The sequence below is a fragment of the Rhinoderma darwinii genome, chromosome 1, assembly GCF_050947455.1.
Source record: "Rhinoderma darwinii isolate aRhiDar2 chromosome 1, aRhiDar2.hap1, whole genome shotgun sequence".
NCBI lineage: Eukaryota > Metazoa > Chordata > Amphibia > Anura > Rhinodermatidae > Rhinoderma > Rhinoderma darwinii.
Window position 1 is genome coordinate 298,837,323 of NC_134687.1, and position 24,836 is coordinate 298,862,158.

The 24,836-nt window shown below is 43.0% G+C and overlaps 1 protein-coding gene across 10 annotated transcripts in view; it reads left to right on the forward strand.

Moving 5' to 3' along the window:
• The first annotated feature begins 20,407 nt into the window (after positions 1 to 20,407).
• Positions 20,408 to 24,836, forward strand: part of PWWP3A (PWWP domain containing 3A, DNA repair factor) — a 66,286-nt gene continuing 61,857 nt past the window's right edge. For 4 of the 10 annotated variants that reach the window (XM_075825390.1, XM_075825393.1, XM_075825396.1 and 1 more), the window contains exon 1: positions 20,408 to 20,557. Coding sequence is in view for 2 of the 10 variants with exons in the window: in XM_075825398.1 (XP_075681513.1) it covers positions 20,530 to 20,557 (28 nt within the window). In the remaining 8 variants the exon portion in view is untranslated. The other 6 variants (XM_075825389.1, XM_075825392.1, XM_075825395.1 and 3 more) reach the window with 3 other exon arrangements.

Below are 24,836 nucleotides of genomic sequence, written 5' to 3' on the forward strand. Positions count from 1 at the left end.
ATGTGCATGTATGTATGTTGTCATGTATGTATATATGTGCATGTATGTTTGCATGTATGTTGGCATGTATGTATATATGTGCATGTTTGTATGTATATTTGCATGTATGTATGTATGCATGTATGTATGTTGGCATGTATGTATGTATATGCATGTATGTATGTTTGCATGTATTTATTTTTGCATGTATGTTGGCATGTATGTATATATGTGCATGTTTGTATGTATATTTGCATGTATGTTGGCATGTATGTTGGCGTGTGTGTATGTATGTATATATGTGCATGTATGTTTGAATGTATTTATTTTTGCATGTATGTTTATATATATGTGCATGTATGTAATTATGTTTGCCTGTATATATTTGCATGTATGTATGTATGTATGTATGTATGTATGTTGGCATGTATGTATATATGTGCATGTATGTATGTTTGCATGTATTTATTTTTGCATGTATGTTTATATATGTGCATGTATGTAATTATGTTTGCATGTATATTTGTGCATGCGTGTGTTCGCATGTATGTATATTTGCATGCTTGTATGTACAGTGAAGGAAATAAGTATTTGATCCCTTGCTGATTTTGCAAGTTTGCCCACTGTCAAAGACATGAACAGTCTAGAATTTTTAGGCTAGGTTAATTTTACCAGTGAGAGATAGATTATATAAAAAAAAAAAAACAGAAAATCACATAGTCAAAATTATATATATTTATTTGCATTGTGCACAGAGAAATAAGTATTTGATCCCCTACCAACCATTAAGAGTTCAGCCTCCACCAGACCAGTTACACGCTCCAAATCAACTTGGTGCATGCATTAAAGACAGCTGTCTTAAATGGTCACCTGTATAAAAGACTCCTGTCCACAGACTCAATTAATCAGTCTGACTCTCACCTCTACAACATGGGGAAGACCAAAGAGCTTTCTAAGTATGTCAGGGACAAGATCATAGACCTGCACAAAGCTGGAATGGGCTACAAAACCATAAGTAAGACGCTGGGTGAGAAGGAGACAACTGTTGGTGCAATAGTAAGAAAATGGAAGACATACAAAATGACTATCAATCGACATCGATCTGGGGCTCCATGCAAAATTTCACCTCGTGGGGTATCCTTGTTCCTGAGGAAGGTGAGAGCTCAGCCGAAAACTACACGGGGGGAACTTGTTAATGATCTCAAGGCAGCTGGGACCACAGTCACCAAGAAAACCATTGGTAACACATTACGCCGTAATGGATTAAAATCCTGCAGTGCCCGCAAGGTCCCCCTGCTCAAGAAGGCACATGTACAGGCCCATCTGTAGTTTGCAAATGAACATCTGGATGATTCTGAGAGTGATTGGGAGAAGGTGCTGTGGTAAGATGAGACTAAAATTGAGCTCTTTGGCATTAACTCAACTCGCCGTGTTTGGAGGAAGAGAAATGCTGCCTATGACCCAAAGAACACTGTCCCCACTGTCAAGCATGGAGGTGGAAACATTATGTTTTGGGGGTGTTTCTCTGCTAAGGGTACAGGACTACTTCACCGCATCAATGGGAGAATGGATGGAGCCATGTACCGTCAAATCCTGAGTGACAACCTCCTTCCCTGCACCAGGACATTAAAAATAGCTCGTGGCTGGGTCTTCCAGCACGACAATGACCCGAAACATACAGCCAAGGCAACAAAGGAGTGGCTCAAAAAGAAGCACATTAAGGTCATGGAGTGGCCTAGCCAGTCTCCAGACCTTAATCCCATCGAAAACTTATGGAGGGAGCTGAAGATCCGAGTTGGCAAGCTACAGCCTCGAAATCTTAATGATTTACAGATGATCTGCAAAGAGGAGTGGGCCAAAATTCCATCTAACATGTGTGCAAACCTCATCATCAACTACAAAAAAACGTCTGACTGCTGTGCTTGCCAACAAGGGTTTTGCCACCAAGTATTAAGTCTTGTTTGCCAAAGGGATCAAATACTTATTTCTCTGTGCACAATGCAAATAAATATATATAATTTTGACAATGTGATTTTCTGTTTTTTTTTTAATATAATCTATCTCTCACTGGTAAAATTAACCTAGCCTAAAAATTCAAGACTGCTCATGTCTTTGACAGTGGGCAAACTTACAAAATCAGCAAGGGAACAAATACTTATTTCCTTCACTGTATGTATGTATGCATGCATGCATGTATGGCCATGTATGATATTGTCTGCTGGCGCCCTGTATCTAAGTCAACTTCGCGGCAGGCTTCTATACATGGTATAACAGTCAGGATCACACATTAAACTGAATCTAAGCCTACGACATGTTTTATTTCATTTTTTTTTTTTTTACAGGTTTGGTGTTTGGACTACGTCGGTTTCGAGGACTACTTAGATGACGTTTTTTTTCTACAATAAAATGGTTAATGAGGGTCGTGTTGGGGGTGCTTTATTTCAATAAAATATTTTATCTATATCTTTGTCTTTTCTTTTCAAATTTTATTACTACCACTTTAGTAATGGCCGCTGTCTGAGTGACAACATCCATTACTAAGGCGAGGCTTAGTGTTAGCCGATGCAGAGGCGAACACTAACCACCATTATTACCCTGGGGTTCCACTCAATTTTTCATAACCAGCCACATACAACACAGTGTTATTAGCCTAGGAATGGACAAAACCAGTGGCCCTTCTGTTAAATTTAAAAAAAAACAACAATTTTTATAACCAGCCCGATTCAACACAGCAGCAGCAGCCTAGCATTACAAGGGTGGGAAGGTCCACTGTTTTTGGCCCTTCCCAGCCTCCTAATACCAGCCTACGGCCGCCCCAGTACCCGACCATCACAACAGATGGTCGGGTACTGGATCATACCAAGCTCTTCCCGGCACCCCTGGTGGTGGTGGGTACCGGGGTTGGTTAGTGCTAGCCTCTGCACCGGCTAACACTAAGTACCACCTTAATAATGGACGCTGTCAATCAGCCAACTGCCATTATCTAGGCACTAATAAAGTTTAAAAAAAAACAACACAGACAATTCTTTTTTTATTGAAATAAGAAATCCCCAACAAAACCCTCATTAACCATTTTATTAAAATTTGAAAAAACAGATCTACGCAGTAGTCCAATACTTCTCACCTATACGTACAAACACGTGTGTATATACACACACACACGTGTGTATATATATATATATATATATATATATATATACACACACACACACACACACACACACACACACATATATATATATATATATATATAACGTGCGACTGGTGTCTCGCCGTGCATCTACGGCGCATGCGCCGAGATGCGCGTTCACAAGATAAATGACATCCTCTCCTCAGGAAGGAGAGGATGTCATTACGCATGCGCGGCCACCGCTAAAGGTAGATAGCGGTGGCCGGGAACCTAGACAACGCGCAAGATACAAAGAGGGACTGACCTGGACTTCAATCAAGAATCGCAGTAAAACGACATCGCTGGGCGACGGACAGGTAATTAGAAAAGTTCGTATTTTTACATGGGGGAGCTTAATAGCTACATTTATCAACTTGGGAATAACCCTTTAAGTTAACTTTGAATTTCAGACATGAAAATATGCAGCAGTAGATAAATATATTTTACTATAATAATAATCTTGACATAACTTCTAGTAAGTTATTAGGAGACATCCTCTATGGCTTATATTTTTGTTGGTTTATAAAAAAACAGTATTTTTTTTTGTGAAGAAAGAAAATAAAATGCTCCCTAGGTGAATTATAACAAACATGCAGACACTAAACATTTCAGTAACTTCTTGTGCATTGAAAATAAACTTTTTACTTTAATAACAAAAACAGCCATTCCCTAATATTTTTTCTTAGGAGCCTCACACACGAGCGTGTTTGGTCTGTGGTATACGGTCCGTACGTCGGCCGCATTTCCCGGACCGAACACACTGCAGGGAGCCGGGCTCCTAGCATCATAGTTATCTATGACGCTAGTAGTCAATGCCTCGCTGCGGGACAACTATCCCGCACTGTGAGGGTAGGTTCACACACAAACTCAAAAAAGTCTCAAAATACGGAGCCGTTTTCAAGGGAAAACAGCTCCTGATTTTCAGAAGTTTTTTAGGGCCGTTTTTTGGAGCTTTTTTCGATCGAGTCAATGAAAAACGGCTCCAAAAACATCCCTGCACTTTTTCGCGGCCGTTTTTTTACTCGTAAAAAACATAGCGAAAAACGCTCCGTCGGAACAGAACGCCGTTTTCCCATTGAAATCAACGCACAGATGTTTGGAGGCGTTTTGGGTCCGATTTTCAGGTCCGATTGGGTCAGGTTTTCAGTACGGGACAGTAGTTTCGCAGAGAGGCAGTGACACCTAGCGTATTAGAGCCCTGCACTGTGTTCGATCCGGGAAATGCGGCTGACGTATGAACCGTATATCACGGACCAAACACGCTCGTGTGTGAGGCTCCTTATAGTAAGTGACTTCATTTAGCAGCAGAGCTGGCACTGTCTGCTTTAGGCTAGATGGAAAAGTAGCAGAAATGTTGCAGATTTCTCATCCGTATTTGTGGACAGAAAATCTGCAGCGGTATACAGGAACAGCCATGTAGATGAGATGGACAAATCTCACATTACATGCTGCAGAATTTTTCCTCACAGAAATGGACCTGCAGTGCAAATTTTAAAATCCACAGCATGTCAGTTTATCTTGCAGATTTCACCCCTTTAATTGAGAGTATTGAAATTCGCAGCAAACTCCACGTGTAACACGCAAATTTGCATCAGAGTCTGCAGGCAGATTTGTGGTAGATTTTTCTGCAGCTCTGGTATGTTCACACGTCGTAGATTTATTGCAGAAATTTCTGGGACTGCTAATCCATTGCATACATTTTTTTATTTTTGCAACATGTGAATAGATATCTGCAAATGCCATGATGAATGGGACAGTCACAGAACTTTCTGCAACAAATCTGTCCCATGTGAATATACTTGCAGAACAACATTTTAAAAAAGCAGAGAATTATATTATGTGATTTATGTAGATGCAGATCAATGCAAGCGTCAGCTCAATTTAGGGGACAGATACTATGCTCATGGAAAGAACTCAGATACACCATATGGACAAAAGTATTGGGACACCTACACATTAAAGAGGCTCTGTCACCAGATTTTGCAACCCCTATCTGCTATTGCAGCAGATAGGCGCTGCAATGTAGATTACAGTAACGTTTTTATTTTTAAAAAACGAGCATTTTTGGCCAAGTTATGACCATTTTTGTAGTTATGCAAATGAGGCTTGCAAAAGTCCAAGTGGGTGTGTTTAAAAGTAAAAGTCCAAGTGGGTGTGTATTATGTGCGTACATCGGGGCGTTTTTAATACTTTCACTAGCTGGGCGCTGTGAAGAGAAGTAACATCCTCTTCTCTTCAGAACGCCCAGCTTCTGACAGTGCAGATCTGTGACATCACTCACAGGTCCTGCATCGTGACGGCCACATCGGCACCAGAGGCTACAGTTGATTCTGCAGCAGCATCAGCGTTTGCAGGTAAGATCGACTTACCTGCAAACGCTGATGCTGCTGCAGAATCAACTGTAGCCTCTGGTGCCGATGTGGCCGTCACGATGCAGGACCTGTGAGTGACGTCACAGATCTGCACTGTCAGAAGCTGGGCGTTCTGAAGAGAAGAGGATGTTACTTCTCTTCACAGCGCCCAGCTAGTGAAAGTATTAAAAACGCCCCGATGTACGCACATAATACACACCCACTTGGACTTTTACTTTTAAACACACCCACTTGGACTTTTGCAAGCCTCATTTGCATAACTACAAAAATGGTCATAACTTGGCCAAAAATGCTCGTTTTTTAAAAATAAAACCGTTACTGTAATCTACATTGCAGCGCCTATCTGCTGCAATAGCAGATAGGGGTTGCAAAATCTGGTGACAGAGCCTCTTTAAGCCTGCAAAAGCTTTTAGGGCATCCCGTTCTAAATCCATAAGCATTAATATGGAGTTGGTCCTCCCTCTGCAGCTGAAACAGGTTCCACTCTTCTGGGAAGATTTTTGGCCATTCATCCAGAAGAGCATTTGTGAGTACGACGCTAACGTGGTGTTTGATGGGGTTGAGGTCGGGGCTCTTTGCAAGCCACTTAAGTTCTTCCACACCAAATTCATCCAACCATGCTTTTATGTACCTTGCATTGTGTGCCTGGGCACAGTCATGCTGAAACAGAAAAGGGCCTTCCCCAAACTGTTCCTGTCAGGGATCATTACTATGTATATTGTTTGAAAAATATTATCCTTACATTATATATATATATATATATATATATATATATATATATATATATATATATTCAGTATATTACACAAAGAGATTGGATTCATGGAGCACAAAGAGCCTGCATAACACGCCTATGGAAGACACCGCCCCCTGGAATGCAAAGAGGAGTGTGCAGAAGAATGTACAGGAAAACTTACAGCTGAGGAGCCAATGGGACTTAAGCAAGTCCCACATCTCTAGGGAGGGACATGTGTCTTCTCTCTGTGTGTTTCTTTGTTCTGAATAAAGTTTAGTTCTCCTCTTTTCTGATTAAGGGAAAGTTGTGTACCGAACATCTCTGACTGGTTTACTTCTTTCCAGGCATGCCTTCAGCTTTCAATTTACAGAGGTGGTTATTCGGTGTGAAATGACAGGGAGAAAGGAGCTTCCCTGATATACGGACCTGACATTCCCACAAAGTTGGAAGAATACAATTGTCCAAAATGTCTTGGTATGCTGAAGCATTAATATTTTCCTTAACTGAAACTAAGGAACCTAGGTCAACCCCTAAAAAAACAACCCCATAACATTATATTCGTCCATAGGACTGCCTTATAAAGAAGCACGATTCATTACTCTACAGAACGTTTCCACTGCCCGGTGTCGGCATGCTTGATGATGCAAGGCTGGCAGCTGCTCAGCCAAGAAAACGTATGCCATGAAGATAGGGGGCAGCGGTTATGTGGATGGTAAGGCCAGAGCAGGTTTGGAACTCTGCAGTTAGTCAGCAGAGCGTAAGCGACTTATACACCTCAACAGTCACCGACTCTGCTCTGTAACATTACATGAGCAGCAACTTTGTGGCAGAGTTTATGTGGTTCCTAAACGCTTCCCTTTTACAATATCACCACTCACAGTTGATTGAGAAATCCCTTTTCTCCTAGATATTCTACAAACTGACTTGTTGCAACGGTAGCATCTCTTTAGAATGTCCCATTCTTTCACAAATTTCTGCAAAGGAGACTGCATGGCTAGGTGCTGGATTTTATGCACTTGTGACAATGGGACTAAATAAGATACCTGAATTCAATGAGTAAAGGGTTTGCCCATCAGTGACATCTATGGCATATCCACAGGATATGCCATAAATGTCAGGTCAGGGTCCCGCACCCATCTCTAGAACTGGGCCCCCTAAACCCCGTTCTACTTTTCATGGTTCCCATTGCCACTAGTCATTTCCAACCATGTAATCAGAAAACAGTTTAGCTTGCATGCTACACTGCTTCTGTAACTGCCATTCATTTCTACAGGAGTTACGAAAACAGCATAGCTCAGCGAGCTACATGGTTTTATGATTGCATGGTTGGAAATTACTAGTGGCAGTGGGAACCATGAAAGGTAGGACGGGGTTTATAGACCCCATTCTAGAGCTAGATGCAGGTCCCAAAGGTGGGACACGCATTTGACATTTGTGGCATATCCTGTGGCTATGCGATAAATGTCCCTGATGGGCAAGCCTCTTTAACCCCTTCCCGCACCTTGCTGTACATGAACGCCCAGGTGAGCAGTAACTTCGCGAACCTGGGCGTGCAGTTACATCCGCTCTTTAACAGTTAACCGCCACGCGGCGCTACACCGCAGTGGCGGTTAACTGTGCAGGGTGTCTGCCCTGCTCTCCCCTTTGCCGATCAGCGGCCTGTCGCCGCTGAAATCGGCAATTAACCCCTTTGATGCGGTGGTCGATTGCGATCACCACATTGAAGAGGTTTAGAGCAGATCGGCAGCCCCCCACATGCATTTGCGGGGGCTGGTGATCCTTATCACGGCAACCAGAGGCCAGACAGTGGCCTCCGGGTTGCCATGTACGGAAGCCTCAGAGGAGCAGCCTCAGCTGGTTCTCTGAGGCTTCCTGTCAGTGTGACTATCACGTCACAACGACAGTTAGAACACATCACACCACGTAGGTAGTGTAATGTGTTCCAGCAGCGATCAGAGCTTCAAGTCTAAGTGTCCCCTAGTGGGACAAGTAAAAATAGTAAAAGAAATAATAATAATGTTTTTAAAAAGTGTAAAACTAAAAGTTAGAAATGACAAACAAAAAATGCTTTTTTTCCTATAATAAGTCTATTATAGGAAAAAAATTAACACGTTAAAAAAAGTACACATATTTGGTATCACCGCGTTCGTAACGACCCCAACTATAAAACTAATATTTTTCCCGCACGATGAACACTGCGAAAAAAATAAACGAAAAACAGTGCCCGAATCACAATTTTTTGGTTACCAACCCTCCCAAAATATACAATAAAAAGTGATCAAAAAGTCACATTTACGCCAAAATGGTACCAATACAAACTACAACCCGTCCCGCAATAAACAAGCCCTTACACCGCTTTTTTGACTGAAAAATAAAAAAAAGTTATCGCTCTCAGAATATGGTGACACAGAAAATAATTTATTTTATAAATAAGTGATTTTATTGCGCAAACGCTGCAAAATGTAAAAAAAACTATATACATCTGGTATCGCCGTAATCGTACCGACCCGCAGAATAAAGTAAAATGGTCATTTATAGCCTAGGGTGAAGGCCATAAAAAAATAAAGAATAAATAAATAAGAAAAAACATTGGCAGAATTTATGGTTTTCGGTCACCTTGCTTGCCAAAAAATGGAATAAAACATGATCAAAAAAATTTCTGGTACCCCAAAATCGTACCAATGAAAACTAGATTGTCCCGCCTAGAATAAACCCTCACACGGCTCCGGTGGAGAAAAAATAAAAAAGTTCTGGCTCTCAGAATATGGCGATGCAAAATGTGCAGAGTGTCCAAAAGCGGATAAGATCGGGCGCCATTTATCAGTGCGACACCGGCCACATATCTATGAATTATTATTTACTGCATTATTATACCCTCTTATTCTATCCTGACGTACCCCGCACAGATTACATATGCCCCCACATTATAAACTTAAACACCAGTAAAACCCCAAACAGAACTACCAAGCTACATCTGCTCCCCAAAAGCCAAATGGCGCTCCCTCCCTTCTGAGCCCTGCAGCGTGCCTAAACACCAGTTTACGTCCACAGATATGGCATCGCCATACCCGGGAGAACCCGGTTAATATTTTATGAGGTATTTGTCTTCAGTGGCATAACATATAGTGCACTAAAATGGCATATGAGTGGAAAATTTAAAATTTGCACTCTGCACATTAACCCCTTCGCGCACCACGACATAGCATGTCGTGGTGTGGGGGGTGATGTATGGAGCGTCTCACGTGAAAAATAAAGAATTTAAAAAAGGGTAAAATCGCTGATTTTTGGTCACCTTGGCTCTACCAAAAAATGTAATAAAAAGTGCTCAAAAAGTTGAATGTACCAAAAAATGGTACCAATAAAAAAAAAAAGACCGCTGGTCCCTCAATAAATAAGCCCTCAAACCACTCTATTGACGGAAAAATAAAAGTTATGGCTCTTGGAAAGCGGGGAGGAAAAAACGAAAAAAGGAAAAGAAAAAATGGATCAGTCCGGAAAGGGTTAATTACTTTCTAATGAAAAAACATTTATGACCACACGTGGGGTATTGCCGTACACGGGAGAAATTGCTTTACAAATGTTGTGCTGCAACTATACGTCCTGGAGAGGGCTTGCTTCCCACACCAGGACGTACAGTTGCGGAGCGGTACCCGACAGCTGACACTCCAGTCTTGCCGGTCAGCGGACCACCGCTGCCGATTTTGGCAATTAACCCCTTTGATGCGGCAGTCGAATGCGATCGCCGCATTGAAGAGGTTTAGAGCAGATCGGCAGCCCCCCACATACATTTGTGGCTTCTGGCGATCCTTGTCACGGCAACCGGAGGCCAGACAATGGCCTCCGGGCTGCCACGTACGGAAGCCTAGGAGGAGCAGCCGGAGGCCGAGACAATGACACAATGACAGTTAGAATACATTACACTACGTAGGTAGTGTAATGTACTCTAGCAGCGATCAAAGCTGCAAGTCTAAATGTCCCCTAGTGTGACAAATGTAAAAAAACTTAATAAAAATGTTTTCAAAAAAATAAAAAAAGTCAAAATAAAAAAAGTTATATAAACCAAAAATGTTTTTTTTCCTATAATAAGACTTCCATTATATCTGGTATCACCGCGTTCGTAACGATCCCAACTCTAAAACTATAATGTTATTTTTCCCGCACGATGAACACCCGAAAAAAAATAATCAATAAAACTACGACAGAGTCACAATTTTTTGGTCATCCCCCTCCCAAAATAGAGAATAAAAAGTGTTCAAAAAGTCGCATGCACCCGTAAATAGTACCGATAAAAACTACAACCCGTCCCGCAAAAAACAAGCCCTTACACCGCTTTTTTGACTAAAAAATAAAAAAGTTATCACTCTCAGAATATTGTGACACAGAAAATAAATAATTTTATGGAAAAGTGATTTCATTGCGCAAACGCTGCAAAACATAAAAAAAACCTATATACATATGGTATCGCCGTAATCTTATCGACCTGCAAAAAGTTAAATTGTCATTTATAATGTACGGTGAACGACGCAAAAAAATAAACTAAAAAAACATTGTCAGAATTGCTTGTTTTTGGTCACCCGGCTTGCAAAAAAATGGAATAAAAAGTGATCCCAAAAAAAACGCATGTACCCCAAAATGGTACCAATGAAAACTACAGATTGTCCCGCAACAAATAAGCCCTCTCACGGCTCTCAGAATATGATGACGCAAAATGTGCAGTGTGTTCAAAAAGCGGATAAGATCGGGCGCCATTTATCAGTGCGACACTGGCCACATAGCTATGAATTATTTACCGCATTATTATGCCCTGATGTACCCCGCACAGATTACATATGCCCCCACATTATAAACTGAAACACTAGCAAAACCCCAAACTTCCAAGCAAAATCCGCGCTCCAAAAGCAAAATGGCGCTCCCTCACTTCTGATCCCTGCAGCGTACCCAAACAGCAGTTTGCGCCCAGATATATGGCATCGCCATACCCGGTAGAACCCTCTTAAAGTTTTAGGAGGTATTTGTCTTCAGTGGCACAAACTGGGCACAACATATTATGCACTAAAATGGCATATCAGTGGAAAATTGCAATATCCACTTTGAACCATCCGCTGTCCATTAACCCATTTGCGCACTATGACTTAATTGCACGTCATGGTGCGGGGGTTGATGTATGGAGCGGGCTCACGTGCTGAGCCCACGCCATACACTGCGGGTGTCAGCTGTGTATTACAGCTGATACCCGGGACTAACGGACAGGAACAGCGATCGTGCTGTTGCAGAAGCCTGTAAGAATAACAATATACTGCAATACATTAGTATTGCAGTATATTGTACCAGCGATCCAATGATCGCTGGATCAAGTCTCCCAAGGGGACTAATAAAATGTGTAGAAGACTTAAAGTTTTTAGTAGTGAGAAAAAAAAAATAAAAAATTACCACTTTTCTTCTAAATAATGTAAAAAAGTAAACAAAATTGGTATCGCTACGTCCGTAAAAAGCCGAACTATTACAATATACCATTATTTAACTCGCACGGTGAACACTGTAAAAAACAAATAATTTAAACCGCCAAAATCGCTCAAAAAAAAAAAAAAAAAAAAAAAATGTAATAACTTTTTGATCACTTTTTATGTACCAAAAAATGGTGCCAATAAAAACTACAGCTCGTCCCGCAAAAAAATCGACCGAAAAAAAAAAAGTTATGCCTCTCAGAATGTGGTGAAATAAAACAATTTTTATTTTAACTATTAGATTTTTCTTTGTAAAAGTAGTAAAATATAAAAATAAAAAAACGATATAAAATTTGGTATCACCGTAATTGTATTGAGCCGCAGAATAAAGAAAAGTTTTCCTTTTTACCGCATGGCGAAAGCTGTAAAAACGAAACCCCCCAAATAATGGAATCAGATTTTTTTCCTATATCAGCCCGCAACAAATTTATTTTCAGTTTCCCAGTACATTTTATGGCACTTTAAATGGTGTCAATAGAAGATACAGCTCCTCCCGCAGGAAATAAGCCCTCACACCACTCTACTGACGGAAAAAGAAAACCGCTATGGCTCTTGGAAGACGGAGAGTGAAAGGTTTAATTCATTTCTAATGAAAAAGACGTATGACCACATGTGGGGTATTTCCGTACTCGGGAAAAATTGCTTTACAAAAATTGTTTGTTTTATTTCTCCTTTATCCCTTGTGAAAATTCAACATTTTAGTGGACAAAATTGTGATATTCATTTTCGTGGCCTAATTCTAATAAATTCTGCAAAAAACCTGTGGGGTCAAAATGCTAACTATACCCCTAGATAAATTCCTTGAGAGGTGTAGTTTCCAAAATGGGGTCACTTGGAGGGTTTCCCCTGTTTTGGTCCCTCCAGGGTGTTGCAAACGCGACATGGCACCGAAAACCAAACCAGCAAAATCCGTGCTCCAAAATCCAAATGGCACTCCTTCCCTTCTGAGCCCTGCAGTGGGTCCAGTCAGCACTTTATTGTCATATATAGGGTATTTCCGAAATCAGGAGAAAATGCTTTACATATGTTGGGGTTCTTTTTTTCCTTTATTCCTTATTAAAAATGTCTATGTTTTTTCTGAAAAAAAGTAGATTTTCATTTTTACAGACTTAGGCCTCATGCACTCGACCGTAGCCATGTGCACGGCTGTGATTTTCGGGTCGACCGGCCACGGAGTGTCAGCCGTGTGCTGTGCACATGGCCGCGGCCATTATTTTCAATGAGCCCGGACCGCAGAACATGGCCGTAATAAGGCTTGCCCGTTCTTTCTGCGGTCTGGAAACCACGGTCGTGTACATGGCCCCATAGCAATGAACGGGGCCGCTATTCTCCCGTGGATTTTCAGGGGAATTGCGGCTGCAAAAGCACGTTCGTGTGCATGGGGCCTAATTCCTATATATTTAGCGAAAAACCTGTGTGGTCAAAGTACTAACTATACCCCTAGATAAATTCCTTGAGGGGTGTAGTTTCCAAAATGGGGTAACTTTTGGAGTGTTTCAAACCTGACAAGTTGCCTAAAACATATTCTAAAAAAAAAACAAAAACAAAGGAGGCCCAAAATCCACTAGGTGCTCCTTTGCTTCTGAGGCCGGCACTTCAGTCTATAAGCATGCTTGGGCCACATGTGGGATATTTCCTAAAACTGCAGAACCTGGGCAATAAATATTGAGTTGCATTTCTCTGGTTAAATGGTGTGTTACAAACAAAATTGATTAAAAATGAATTTCTGCAAAAAAATATGAAATTTGTAAATTTCACCTTTACTTTAATTCCTGTGAAACATCTAAAGGGTTAAGAAACTTTCTAAATGCTATTTTGAATACTTTGAGGGGTGAAGTTTTTAAAATGGTGACTTTTTGGGGGTTTTTAATATATAAGGCCCTCAAAGCCTCTTCACAACTGAACTGGCCCCTGTAAAAATAGCCTTTTGAAATGTTCTTGAAAATGTGAGAAATTGCTGCTAAAGTTCAAAGCCTTGTAACATCCAAGAAAAATAAAAGAATGTTCAATCTAATGTAGACATATGGGGGATGTTAATTATCAACTATTTTGTGTGGTATAACAGCCTGTCTTACAAGCAGATACATTTAAATTCAGAAAAAAAGCTAATTTTTGCAATTTTTCTCTCAATTTTGGTGTTTTTCACAATCAAATACCTAACTTATCGAGCAAATTTTGCTAGTAACAAAGTCCAATGTGTCACGAGAAAATCTCAGAATCGCTTGGATAGGTAAAAGCATTCCGAAGTTATTACCACATAGAGCCTAATTTTTCAAATCTGACATGTTTCACTTTGTCAGGAAGGTCAAAAGTGGCCAAAGAGGGAAGGGGTTAATGTACTGGCATATATCTATATGCCAGTACATTAGCCTATGTACGGATAGTACACAGGCAGTTGTTAGGACTTGCCTAAGTATGCCATAACCGGAAATACGGTCAGACAGCCCTGGGGTCCTTCAATAGACCGTGGGCCGTCTGCCCATATATGGTATGTCCCTCGATTGAGTCACAGGGATTCCCCGTGACGCGATCCAGAGGGCACCGCTGCTGGCGCTTTAGTTGGGGATTGTGCTCCTAGAGGGAGCCCCTGACATCACTGTCCATATGCGGACAGCGATGTCAGGGGCTCCCTTTGGGAGCAGAATCTATAGGGGGTGGTGCAATCTAGGCACTATCTACATGGGCACTGTGTGGCACCATGTGGGCACTATCTGCAAAAACACTGACGAATGAAAATCATCCATTTACTTAATGGCCATGAAATAGGGTAGCAAACGGTAGTTAAAAATAAATAGTCAGACAGCCAGTAAACTGATGACAATTTTGAGACACTGATGCAAAACAGCCATGAAAAACTGAGTCAGTTTTTAACGGTCGTTATATTTTATGGTTGTGAAAATAGCCTTCTTCCCTCTCCCCTCGCAGCAATCCAGGCTAACAGAGAGAAGACGAATAATTGTTACAGGGGTGTGTGTGTGTGTGTGTGTGTGTGTGTGTGTGTGTGTGTGTGTGTGTGTGTGTATTTAGAGTGTTGGCTTTTTTCTAATTTTTGTGATTTGTCTGCTAGTGATAAAAATGTAAACATTGAATTAAACTAATCTAGAAAATTAGCCGCAAATCTTATAAAAAATACAAACCACAAAGTAAGAATAGTTATGATAAACAAAGTGGTTGCAAAAAATATTATCGTTTAAAGAAGCGCATATCAAAAATGGAAAATTTGACCTGGATACAGGGGCATCAATGACCCTTGGTCATGAAAGGGTTAAAAAAACATTTTGCTTTGTGATGCAGCTTCTGTGTGTCCTGGATACATAGAAGCTCTATCTTGCGGTCACAGCAGTATCAGTCAGGTCAACAGAACTGGCGTCTTCGGCGAGAACTAACCACGCATGTATGACATGCAGGATCAAGCTATTATCGATCGCATCTAAATTCAGAAACTTGGATGTGATCGATATTAGATGGAAACTGTGTCAGAGACCGCACCAGCACCCACCGAAGCAATCAGTCCTGCTGACCTGACTAATTCTGCTTGACCACAAGATTTAGCTTCTATGTATCCAGGACACGACAGGGTTTCCAGGCCGGGTGATGGCCGTTCATAATACAGCTGTCACCCGGCTGCAGTAGGAACAATAGACCCCTAATGGGGCTATTCACACGACCGATTTGACAGGCCGGGAAAACCGGCCGTCAAAAAATGGGACATGCCCTATTTTCAGCCGTTCACCCGGCCCCCATAGAAGTCTATGGGGCCGGGTAATACGCGGCCATCACCGGAATGTGTCCCGAGTGACGGCAGTGTCTACCGTTGCTCGCTCTCTCCTCACAGCGCAGTGCATGTGAGGAGGAGGAGTTTATGCCATTCGGACGAAGCGCTGTATGCTGCAGGTAAGTTTATACAATGTGGGGGTGCTGTATACAGGGGTACTGTGTGGCAGGGCTGGGGTGTACAGCAGGTGGAAGGGGGCGCTGAACTAGCAGAGGAGGGAGGTATCTCCCTGATCTGCTATGTGCTAGCCCCACTTTAGCTCCCTGAAGGAGCGGAATCCCCTTGTGTTCGGGGATTCCGCTCCTGGACAGAGCGCTTGATGTCTCTGTCCATATATGGACAGGGACATCAGGGGAAACTCCTGAAGCGGAATCCCCGAGCACTCTGTGATCGGGGATTCCACACCAGAAGCCAGTAACGTTTAGTGTCCATAAATGGACACAGACAACAGGGGCTTTTCCTGAAGTGGAATGACCAGCCACATGGGGATTCCACTTCAGGAGTTGCCCCTGATGTCACTGTACAGATATGCCCAGCCCGGAACGGAATTGGAACGGATGCAAAACTGCTGGAAAAAATGGACAATTTTATCGGCCGACACTCGGACACTGTCGTGTGAATAAGGCCTAAGGAGCCTCACACACAAGCGTGTTTGGTCCATGATATACAGTCCGTACGTCGGCCACATTTCCCAGACCAAACAACGCAGGGAGCCGGGTTCCTAGCATCATAGTTATCTATGACGCTAGGTGTCACTCCCTCGCTGCAGGACGACTGTCCTGTACTGAAAACATGATTACAGTACGAGACAGTTGTTGCTATGATACTAGGAGCCCGTCTTCCTGCAGTGTGTTCGGTCCAGGAAACTCGGCCGACGTACGGACCGTATACCACGGACCAAACACGCTCGTGTGTGGGAGGCCAAACTCAAAGTAGTGTAAAAAATGTTTTTTAGTGAAACCCAATTCAAAACTTGCTTAAACCACAATAAAACATTGAATTATTAAAGAGCCTTTGAGGCCAAGATTAGCTCAGTTCTTAAAAGGCTACGTAAACCTTTGAACACTTTAACCCCTTGACGCACCGGTACGTCATGGTGCAGGGGGTGATGTTTTGAGCGTGCTTACGAGCTGAGCGCGCTTCATATGCTGCAGGTGTCGGCTGTGTTTTACAGCCAACACCCGGGACTAACCCCCCAGGAGCAGCGACCACGCTGTTCCTGGCTGTTTAACCCCTTTATTGCGGCAGTCAATCACGACCGCAGCATCTAAGGCATTGAAAAGAGGGACGGCCCTCTCCAACAGCTTATCGTCCTCCCCGCAATGAGATCGGGGGTGACTATGGTTGTTATGGCAGCCCAGGGGCCTAATGAAGGCCCCAAGGGCTGCCTTCACTCTGCCTTTGTTAAGCCCTGCCTGTGGCAGGGCTTAAAGAGGCTCGGTCACCAAATTAAAAGTGCCCTATCGCCTACATAATCTGATCGGCACTGTAAGGTTATGTTCACACGGAGTATTTTGCAGGAGGAATATCTGCCTCAAAATTCAGTTTGGAAGTTTGAGGCAGATTTTCCTCTCCCTGCACGCTGATTTTCGCTGCGTTTTTCGCCCGCGGCCATTGAGCGCCGCGGGCATAAAACACAGCGAAATACGCTCTCTCTGCCTCCCATTGAAGTCAATGGGAGGTCAGAGGCGGAAGCGCCCGAAGATGGGGCATGTCGCTTTTTCCCGCGAGGCCGTTTTACTGCTCCCGGGAAAAAGACGACCGATGCCTCCCATTGAAATCAATGGGAGGCATTTTTGGGCCGTTTTTGCCGAGTTTTGCGACGCGGTTTCCGCGTCAAAAAACTCGGCAAAATACTCTGTGTGAACATAGCCTAATGTAGATAACAGAAGTGGGTTTTATTTTGAAAAACTATCATTTTTGAGCAAGTTATGAGCAATTTTAGATTTATGCCAATTCGTTTCTTAAGAGACAACTGGGCATGTTTTTACTTTTTTCTTACCAACTGGGCGTTGTGAAGAGAAGTGTATGACACTGACCAATTAGAGTCATACACTTCTCTCCATTCATTTTTAGCAGTACTCACAACACAGCAGTCACATACTCCCACATTAACTTTACCGAAGTGTCTTGAGAATGAATAGACATCACCTCCAGCCAGGACGCGATGTCTAGTCACACTCCCGACACTTTACTGAAAATACTACCAATAGAAACTACAACTCCTCCCACAAAATATAAGCCCTCACACCACTATTGACAGAAAAATAAAGACGTTATGGCTCTTGGAACTCGGGAAGTGAAAAACGAAAGTCAAAAATGGCTCGGACCTTAAGGCTCCGTTCACACAGTTTTTCCCGCAGTATTTGCCAGGGAAACTGCAGCAAAAAACGTCCAAAATTGACTCCCATTGATTTCAATGGGAGGTGGAGGCTTTTTTTTACCACGAGCAGAAAAACCGCTCGCGGTAAAAAGAAGCGACATGCCCTATCTGGGGGCGTTTTCCGCCTCAAAAACCCCATTGAAATCAATGGGAGACGTTTTTTGCACGCTGTGTGTCTGCAGTGAAAGCTGGGTGGGAACGATGAGGTCACCCACAGGTCCTTCAACCTTGGCGTCGGACGAGAGAAGACACATCAGCTCCAGGCGTCAGAGGGTACAGTTGAATCTGCTGCAGCATCACCGTGTGATGGTAAGCATAATAACCGCCCTAGAGACGAGCATATTACCCTCTCGGATGGCTGGAGCCCATGTATCTTCTCTGTCCGACGCCAAGGTTGAAGGACCTGTGGGTGTTGTCACGCTGTGTGTCTGCAGTGAAAGAAGCTGGATGGGAACGATGAGAAGTGTATGACGCTGATTTGTCAGCGTCATACACTTCTATTCACAACGCCCAGTTGGTAAAAACACAATACACGCCCAGTTGGTAACAACACAAAACACGCCCAGTTGGTAAAACGAGAAAACACGCCCAGTTGTCCATTGAAAAGATAATTTGCATAAATATAAAATTGCTCATAACTTGGGCAAAAATAATCGTTTCTCAAAAAAAACAAAAAACTTTGCTGTTATCTACATTGCAGCGCCCATCACATTCAATAGGAGATAGGGATTTGATAATCTGGTGACAGAGCCTCTTTACAAATTGTGATCGGCGCTGTAATGTAGATTACAGCAGTTTTTTTTATTTTATTTATAAAACCGATCAATTTGGACCAAGTTATGACCCATTCGATTTATGCCAATGACTTTCTTAATGCCCAACTAGACATTTTTTAGCTTTTGACCACGTGGGCGTTGTAGAGACACGTGTATGACGCTGACCAATCAGCGTCACACTTCTCTCCATTCATGTACTCCGCATATAGTGATATTGCGAGATCACGCTTGCTGACACTTACTCTCACATTAACGTCACTGATATCTATTCACAATCCCGACACTTCGGTAACGTTTGTGTGGGACTTAATGACCGCAAGCGTGATCTCACGAGATCACGCTCTAAATGACAGCGAAGCGTGATCTCGATATGCTGTAAGTCCCACACAAATGTTACCGAAATGTCAGGATTCTGCATGGACATCACGTCCTGGCTGGAAGCGATGTCTATTCACTCTAAAGACACTTCAGTAACATTAATGTGCGAGTATGTGACAGTACATCATTGCTGACTGATTGAGTCACACTTCTCTTTACAACGCTAAAAAAACGCTGTTCTCCAGGAACGCAGGACCCTGGGACAAGCTCTATTGAGACAACCACTTTAACAAGAGCTGCAGTCCCTAGCTTCTGAGGATTGTAAGGGGGGGTCTTAGACAGACCACCACAGATCAGGGAGAGATAGTAAATATACTATGGTAGAGAAACTAGTTTAAAACCCTTGCAAAAGTGGGTATTGCCATCTCAGACATTTATATTGATCGATGCAGGTCCCACATCTATCTCTAAACCAGGGCCCCACGACCTACCTTCTGCTACTGGTCTGGAGGCCACTAACAGGAGGCGACAGCTTTTTTAGAAACTGACAAGCTATGCGGTTTCCATACTACCAGCCACCTCGTAAACCAGTGGCCGGAGCCCAGAAGGTAGGACTGAGGGTCAAGGAGCCCCATTCTAGTTATACATACGGGTCCCACGTCTATTGGACATTTATGGCCTATCCTGTGGAACAGTCAAAATTGTCCACAATGGGAACAGTTCTTTAAGGCCCCGTTCACACGGAGTATTTTGACATGCTTTTTGCTCTGCAAAACTCGTCAAAAACCACCCAAAAATGCATCCCATTGATTTCAATGGGAGGTGGTTTTCTCCCGGTAAAACCGCCTCGCAGAAGGGACATGCCCTATCTTCGCACGTTTACGCCTCTGACCTCCCATTGACATTTCAATGGTAGGCAGAGAAAGCGTATTTCGCTGAGTTTTTTTCCCATAGCACTCAATGGGCGCGAGTGAAAAACACAGCAAAAATCGCGGCAAACGACGTGCGAGAAGGACAAAATCTGCCTCAAAATTCCCAAACTGAATTTTAAGGCAGAATTTTCCACCTGCAAAAAACGGTGAACACTGCCTGACAGATCCAAACATGTAATAAATACTAAATTGCAAAAACTTGAAGAAACCAACTCTAAAAAGTCATACTCCAATAGATTTGGGTTGTCACCGAGTTATCTCAAACATGTGCCGTGCAACTCTCAACCTCGAACACTTCTAATATTCTCTCTTGGGACTGGCCAAAGGAATAGAAAAGAGAAACCAGCAAACCATTAGGAAGTAACACAGAACAAACGCACATTCTGGCGGGAACACCTCAACACAAGCTCCCAGCATTCCATCCACCGCCCCCACAAGCCAGCGACAAAGGGCGCGCCAATGTTTAAGCGGGAGCAGCTTACTAACTCGACCAATCAGACAGAAAGAGACGGCCAGCCCACTTTCTGAAACTCACGCACTGGTTCGGGCGGGCAGAAGGATCTAGGTTAATGGGCGGGTCCTTACATGTCGTCATCGGTAGGGCGGTGTTGGAGTAAGTAACTGCCGACTCTGCGGGATGACAGCCGCCGGCCTGTAGGGTACGGTGCGTGTGTACGGGACTACTCCCTGTATGTGTATAGGCGGATCGTGCGCTCGTGTGCGGGTGTCCTCTCCTGTAGTCCGTACGTATCTGGGGTGTATGTCCGCATTCGTTGTTGTCTTTGTATTATTATCTATGGAGTTTTACAGAGTTGTTAGTCGATACCTTGTGTTTATTACTATGGGATTGCTGTCTTTTCACCTCCTATGTTTTTCATGTGCTCAGTCAACTTTATTCCTTTATGATTTTAACTTCATTGCTTATGACTTTAGATGAAATTACTCCACCAATCCAACGTGAGTTGGAGCAGATGTTTTACCAATAGTAACCGGATTGTAGCACAGGTTTGAGAATAAAGGGACACACGACCATTACTACAGTATAAGCCCATTTAAAGGGGAAGTCACAGGACAGCGATTGATTCCAATCATCATTTTGTTGCAAGAATTAATATAATGTAGGTTTGAAAATTTAACAAATGCGTCACTTCTAGGACGCGTTTTTCATATACCGTGCAAAAAAAATGAAGCAAACGCACCCTAACGTTTATTGCCCTGTGTCTCCAGTATTAGGAAATACCCCCGTAATCTGCTGCCTGGCCACGCAGTGGGGCACAAAAGCAAAGGAGCACCCTGTGGTTTTCTAGCGCATCATTTTAGCTTGAATGACCTACAGGTCCCACTTCATGCCTGAGAAGGATTTGATCTGGCAGAACGTTGTGACACCCCTTAAAAGTGAACCCATTTTGAAAACTACGCCCCCCCCTAAGGTATTCATTCAGAGATATAGTGAGTAGTTTGAGCCCACATGTTGTTGCTTAGGATAAATTGTGAACGCAAATGCACCATTGTGTGTCAGACCTAATAGATTGTCAGTCGGTTTTACACTAACAGGCAATAAAGCTTTGGTATACAAAATGTACCGTAGCATTATATAGGTTAGAGGTACCCAACCTTTTGGATCTTGTGAGTCACATTAAAGTTGGAGTGATGGTCGTGAGCCACAGTCCAAACATGGCGGAAATCAAGAAAGTGGTATTGCATGTTTTAAGTGGTATATACAGAAGAAAATGGATATTATAGCATCCGAATTGGCGCAGTTCAGAGGCTAGGATATGTCTTCAATATAGTCAATTTGGAAGTCTTCTTGTAGTCCACGCATATGGTCATAACGCCAGGATCCTATCACGAGCTACACAACTGGAGGTCAAGAGCCACATGTGGCTCCCGAACCAATGGTTGGGAACCGCTGCTATACGTGATCAAAAGATTCCATAGTGAAGTCTCCAAGTGGGACTAAAAAAAAAAAGTCAAATCAAATTTATTTAAAAAAAAAACAGCGCGCAGTAAAAAAATTAAAAAAACATTTTTCCATTAAAAGTTGTTTTAGTATAAAAAATAAAAAGTACACTTACGTGGTATCACCACGATTGTAACGACCTGAACAGTAAAGTGCACATGTTATTTAAACCGCAAAGTGAACAGCGTAAAACAAAAGCCTCAAAAAACTGACCTGCCTGCACTTTCTTGCCACGGTTTTCGTGGTGTTTTTCACCTGTGGCCATTGAGTGCCTTGGGCAAAAAAAAAAACCACGATAAACGATTTTTTTGCCTCCCATTGATTTCATTGAGAGGTCAGAGGTGGAACCTCAGCAAGAATGAACGTGCAGCTTTTTTCCCTCCCATTGAAATCAATGGGAGACTGTTTCAGAAGTTTTTTTTTGGTGGCGATTTCGATGCAGTTTCCGCGTCAAAATCAGCGCTAGAAAACTGTGTTAGGCCGGATTCACACGAGCGTGTGCCTTTTGCGCACGCAAAAAACGAGGCGTATTGCCTGCACAAAAGGCACTTGACAGCTCCATGTGGCAGCATCATATGATGCGCGGCTGCGTGGTTTTCGCACAGCCGCCATCATTATGACACTCCATTTGTATGTTTGTAAACAAGCACGTGGTGCTTTTCTGTTTTCATTCATCCTTTTCACAGCTGTTGCGCGATTCACGCTTGTCACACGGAAGTGCTTCCGTTGGGCATGCGTGATCTTCACGCACCCATTGACTTCAATGGATGCGTGAAAAACACCGGACTCACGCTGCATAAAAATCACGCAACTGTCTGCACAGCCCCATAGACTAATATAGGACCATGCGACGCGCGTGAAAATCACGAGCGTTGCACGGACGTATATCCCGTCCGTCTGAATAACCCCTTATAGTGGATTTGTATATAAACTTCATACAGGTTGCTTGTAGAAAGCATCAGCAAAATTCGTTCACTGTGGATGTGAATTGGAGCGAAAAAAAACATAACTGAAAAGAAGTGCAACATTTGTAAAGGCAAGTTTTTACAGAATTAGGCCCCATGCACACAACCGTAAAAAAAAACTCCGTAATTGCAGACTGCAATACGGTCTGCAATTACGGGCCCTCCCGGTTCTATTAGCCGCGGACACCTTTCCGTATCGCTACGGAAGGGTGTCCGTGCCGGGAAATATGGAGCATGTCCTACTTTTCGTTTTTTGCGGGCTGTGCTCCCATACTTTGTATGTGAGCATGGTGCGAAAATGCGGCCCGCGGTTGTTGGCTAAAACTTTTTTTTTGTAAGACTTCAATAACTAAGCAGCAAAGAAGAATCCCGCTATCTGATTTGGTTGGTGAAGTTCGAATGCCGGGACCCCCACAATCTTCAGTTTAAAGGGTTCACAGCTCTAGTTAAAGAGTACCTACGGTATCATGGAGAGTTGAATGTTCTTATTTTAACACCTTCATTGCGAATACATTGCGGTTACAGCGAGTACCTGGCTGTCCAATGACAGCCGTGCTCCTACTCTAAGGCCTCATGCGCACGACCGTAAAAACACCCGTTATTACGGGTCGTGATTACGACCCAAAATAACGGGCCCATAGACTTCTGTTGGCCACGGGTACCTTCCCGTTTTCTCACGGGAAGGTGCCCGTGCCGTTGAAAAAGATAGAACATGTTCTATTTTTTTCTTTTACGGGCCGTTCTACTATACTTTATAATGGGAGCACGGCTCGGAATAACGAGTCATAATTACGAGTACGGTCGTGTGCATGGGGCCTAACAGCCGGGATTGGAATTTATACCCTTAGATGCTGTGATGATTCTCGGTCACCCCATCGGCACCTCTGCTACACGATTGCAGGTGCTGATGATTTCCATGGCAGCCAGGGGCCCAAATATGGCCCCCCAGATCTGCCAACAATGTATGTCTATTAGGCCATTCTAGGTGCAGGGCCAAATAGTCTGCCTGTCAGTTTTACACTGACTGGCATAATACACTGCAATACAGAATTATTGCAGTGTATTATAAAAGCGATCAAACAATCACTTACTCTTCCTGCACATGGCTGTGGCCGTAAACACGGTCTGTGATTATAGGCACGGGTGGCTGCGGACTGTCATCCACATTTTGCAGGCCATCTCCTATTATAAGCCCCCATGCACACAATCGTGTTCGGTCCATGATATACGGTCCGCATGTCCCGGACCGAACACACTGCAGGGAGCCGGGCTCCTAGCATCATAGTTATGTACGATGCTAGGAGTCGCTGCCTCGCTGCACGACAACTGTCCCGTACTGTAATCATGTTTTCAGTACGGGACAGTAGTTCCACAGAGAGGCAGGGACTCCTAGCGTCGTACATAACTATGATGCTAGGAGCCCGGCTCCCTGCAGTGTGTTCGGTACGGGACATGCGGGCCTAAAGTATAGGAGCAGGGTCCGTAAATTCAAAAATAGGATCTTATCTACGTCCTGGACACCTTCCCGTAAATCTACAGGGAGGTGTCCGTGGGCCATAGAAATGAATGGATCCGTTTTTTGATCCGCAATTACGGATCCGTAATTGCGTATCAAATTTACTGTCGTGTGCATGGGGCCTTAGTAAAGTCCAATAGTGGTAATAAAAAAAAAAGTAAAAAATACAATAAAATTTATAATGTAAAAAAAAATTGTAAACATTTTTTTCCACTTGCAAGATACTTTATTAAGAAATAAATTACTAAAATGAAAAAAGCTACATGTAATTGGTATCGCCGTGTACGTAACAACCCAGACTATAAGGCCCTGTTCACACTTTTTTTTTTTTTGCACGCAGAAAAATCTGCCTTGGGCCTTATTCACACGAGCGTGTCCGTTTTGCGTGCGCAACAGGTCTGTGTGGCATCAGCATATGGTGCGTGGCTGCGTGATTATGACACTCTGTTTT